Source organism: Apis dorsata, unplaced genomic scaffold, assembly GCF_000469605.1.
Source record: "Apis dorsata unplaced genomic scaffold, Apis dorsata 1.3 scaffold_119, whole genome shotgun sequence".
Classification (NCBI taxonomy): domain Eukaryota; kingdom Metazoa; phylum Arthropoda; class Insecta; order Hymenoptera; family Apidae; genus Apis; species Apis dorsata.
The window spans coordinates 181,776-185,896 of NW_006263413.1; the positions used below are offsets into that span (position 1 = coordinate 181,776).

The 4,121-nt window shown below is 21.6% G+C and overlaps 1 protein-coding gene across 2 annotated transcripts in view; it reads right to left on the bottom strand.

Annotated features, from left to right (window-relative positions):
- Positions 1–299: 299 nt before the first annotated feature.
- LOC102678530 (protein tumorous imaginal discs, mitochondrial-like) overlaps positions 300–4,121 on the bottom strand; it is a 5,059-nt gene continuing 1,237 nt past the window's right edge. Inside the window, exons 2-6 of one of the 2 annotated variants that reach the window (XM_006612737.2) lie at positions 3,336–3,799; positions 2,511–2,774; positions 1,951–2,395; positions 1,442–1,553; positions 300–856 (exon numbers count right to left, since the gene is read on the bottom strand). In XM_006612737.2, coding sequence (XP_006612800.1) covers positions 1,453–1,553; positions 1,951–2,395; positions 2,511–2,774; positions 3,336–3,799 — 1,274 coding nt within the window. In that variant the 3' untranslated portion in view covers positions 300–856; positions 1,442–1,452. The remainder of the gene's footprint in view (positions 857–1,441; positions 1,554–1,950; positions 2,396–2,510; positions 2,775–3,335; positions 3,800–4,121) is intronic. The other variant, XM_006612736.2, reaches the window with a different exon arrangement.

A 4,121-nucleotide genomic window follows, 5' to 3' on the forward strand; every position in this document is an offset into this window, starting at 1 on the left:
AATAAAATATTTATATAATTTTATATTAGATATAATATTAAATTTTCTTCATTAGTTACAGTAAACATAAAATAAAAAAAAAACGATTCACAATTTGAAAACGAACAAATTTTTCAGAATAAATTCAACTATTTGCTTTCTATTTTTGAATATACACATAATATAATTAAATCAATAGATTATTTATGTTGTAATTTTATGTTTTCTTCCTATTACATTAATTTATATTAAATATATTTAAAAACATTAAATTTATTTCGGATAGTATGAAAGGAATATGTATAATGATAAAGCATAAATAGAAATAATTTGCGTAATTTATTACACAAAGTAGCACAGCTATAATTGTCTATTAATTTTGATATTTCAGAAACTATTAATTTTTTTATGAATATGTTCTATTTGCAAAAGAACATTACTTAATTATAGTTTAAATAATCAACAATAATCCCAATGTATAATTAAATTTTAAAAAATATAGATAATAGTCAATTTTAAATTTAAGTAATATTTATGATATTGATACATCAGAAACATCTTAAACATATAGCTTTTTCTATTTTTACATTTCTTTATTTAATTTTAGAAATGTTACTAACGATTATTTTTCATTTTATCCTTTTTTTTAATTGTTGAAAATTGTTAATATTCAAATTTGAACTTTAAGATGCTTCCCGTCTTCTCATTGTGTTAATATCTCCATTTCTTAATCTATTTGTTTTCTTTCCAGTATTATTTTGAGATTTATTTTCTGAATCAGAAGTTCCACAGTTTATATGAGAAATATTTTTGCCATCTAATGCTATCCGTATAGATTCCACTAAATTCAAAGGACCAGTATAACTCTCTTTAGTCCCTGTAAATAAATATATTATAATAGAAAAATTTCGAAAATATAATAATCTTTCTTTAATACAGTTAATTAAATCTTACATAAATTTTTTTCTACATTAATTGAATATAAATACATATAAAGTATATATCATAATTTATTCAAAAATATTTTTCAAAATTTCATTACATATATATATATAAAATAAATATAAAATAAAATAATTTTATTATATATTTACATAAAATTAACAGGAAAAACAAAAATACATAATAACAAATAAAAAATAATTATGAATTTTTTTATTACATGAATAAATTAATTTGTTTTTTTTTTAATTAATGTATACATTTTTTTATTTTCTTTTCTTTTTCATATAATATAATATTATTTCATATAACAATTTTAAAATACTTTAAGCATTGCTTAAAATTATATTAAATAAAAACAAAATGTTGTAATTTTTTTAATTTATAACTCATGTAAATTTGAAAAATGTACTAATGAAACCGTATTAAACTAGGTATATAATTTATTTTGTGATAAATATATAGATTATAAAAATAAATTCTACAATATAATTATGCTTTCTCCGAAAAGTTCACTCACCAAATTTTAGTCTATCCAAATATAGCTTTCTTGATTTTATTAAGGAGACCATCATTTTCAACATTCTGTTCACTTTGCATATTCTGTCTCGCTTGAGTTTTTACCCTTGGACCTGCCAAAAAAATACGTACAATCTCAAAATAAAAGAATTTATAAAATGAATAAATTATAAAAATAGAAAATATTCTGATGATTATTAATTAATTTACTAAATAATTTGTTAATATTTTTTTTTACTTTTTAAAAACATAAAACACTAATGAAACGCATATATAAATTTTTACATCATTTATTTAATTAACAAGGGCAGGTACACATAAGGAAACTCAAGCGACACATAAATCTAATCTTATATTATTTTATAAAAAAATTATTTAAAAAATTCTATATTTGATAATAATTAAGTTCAATTTAATTAAAAAAAATTCGAATATATCAGTTTTTCGGTATATATTTTTAACTAATCATATATATTCTTCGTTGTCATGATTTTTCATGTTTATTCTTACCATCTGTTTTGTATGTTATGCCATGTATACTTCCAGGTGTATCATCTTCAAGTTCAGCATATGCTTGAAGTAATGCTAATTGTTTATCATTTAATTTTGTAGGTATAATAATTTTAATTTGTACATAGTGATCTCCATATCCTACACCATTCACTTTTTTCATTCCTTTACCACTGAGACGAATTTTAGTATGAGATGAAGTACCAGGCCGAATTTGTATAGTATGATCCTCATAAACGCCTTCTATTCTTATTGTACCACCAAGTACTGCTTGTGATAATGAAATTTGAGCATCTGTATGTATATCTGGACCATCTCTTCGAAAGTATTTTGATTTTTCCACACGGAATGTTATGAATACTTCTTTGTTACCAACAGCCATCCGAATTGTTTGACCATCTTCAACACCAGCTGGTACTGGAACTATCACTTTTTTACGTTGCACCTTTTAAAATTTGATATAAGATGTAAAATTAAAAATTGTCTTTATTTTTATTTATTTTTAATCTTATTTTTTAAATTATTTATTTATTTTTAATCAATATGATATATTTTTATACCGTTTGTCCTTTTCCTTGACATTCCTGACAGGGATATTTAATAAACATTCTGGTACCTAAACAATAACGGCAACTAGATCGCATTACAAAAGGACCAGTGCTAATCGTTTCCATTCCAGTTCCATTACAATATGGACATCTAACTGCTTTTGTTCCAGGTTCACATCGTGAACCTAAACATTTTGGACATGTATCTACTACATTTAATTGTATATCTTTATTCACTCCTCTGGCAGCTTGAGGAAATGTTAAATTCATAATAACCTAAAAATCAGAAACAATCATATAGTATTAATGCACTAAAAATGTATACATCCATGTATGCAAGTAAGATGCAATGTATATATAATAAAGTTAAAGAAATAAATAAATTTGGCATTACCCGAATAAACTTAAAATCTCGTAATTTATATATAAAATTGGAAATATATATTATTATGTGATCTGCAATGTTTTTGTTTAACAATCTGTTTTAATTTGAAAAATGGTACCTTACATTCTAAATCATTGTTTAATAAATTTTTGTCATTTAAAATAAATAAAAATACAGTCAATATAGAATAATTATTTAGAATGTTCTTAAGAAACTTAGTGAAATTGATAGATGATATTGCTTTAATAAATTGTTTGAATTTATACCATATACATCTTTAACCAAGCAATTGAACAAAACAATTTATTTTATAATAAATAAATTTTAAAATTTAAAATATATATTTCAATTAAATTTCATTAGATTTTATGGATAATTTTGCTTGGATAATATTAAATTTGTTTATTCTCTTAATTGTTGTCTATTTGTAATATATAATAATAATAATATACCTCTTGAGCTGCTCCAAAACCATATTTTGACTCTTGATAATCTTCAAAATCATTAAAAATATTAGTTTGAAATCCAGTTTCTCCAAATATTTTTCTAAATAATTCTTCTGGATTGATTGATGACCGAAATTGCCATCCTTCGTTAAAGTCTTTCGTATGACCAGTACCCTGTTGTCCCATTCCCATTTGTTCTGATGTAGCTCCCCATGTGTCATATTCTTTTCTTTTGTTATCATCACTTAGTACTTCATATGCTTCTGAAACTTCCTGAAACTTTTTACTTGCATCTGGATCTCCTTTATTTGTATCAGGATGATATTTTTTAGCAAGTTGATAGTAAGCCTTCTTAATATCTTTTGCTGAAGCATTTTTGGATACACCCAATATTTCATAATAATTACGTTTTAATAGTTTTTGCGTTGTATGTATCCCTCTTTGAATTTGAGTTAAATTTCCTATCATACCTGCAATTATATTCAAAAAATAATTTGTACTATAAAAGATTTTTTTAAATATAACAATAATAATGAATAAAAAGACATATATTTATTTAACAAAATTATATAGAAAATATTTCACTATTAATTTTCTATACATATTGTAAATTATTTTTTTTTTTTATTCAAATTATTTCCAAAAATAAAATATTAAAAATAAAACATTTTTATTTTACATATATAATAAATTATTATAATAATTGAAATAATATATTATTAATTTAATAATAAAATGAATAAAATTATCTTAAAATAAATAATGGAAAATTTATAAAATATATAAAATTTA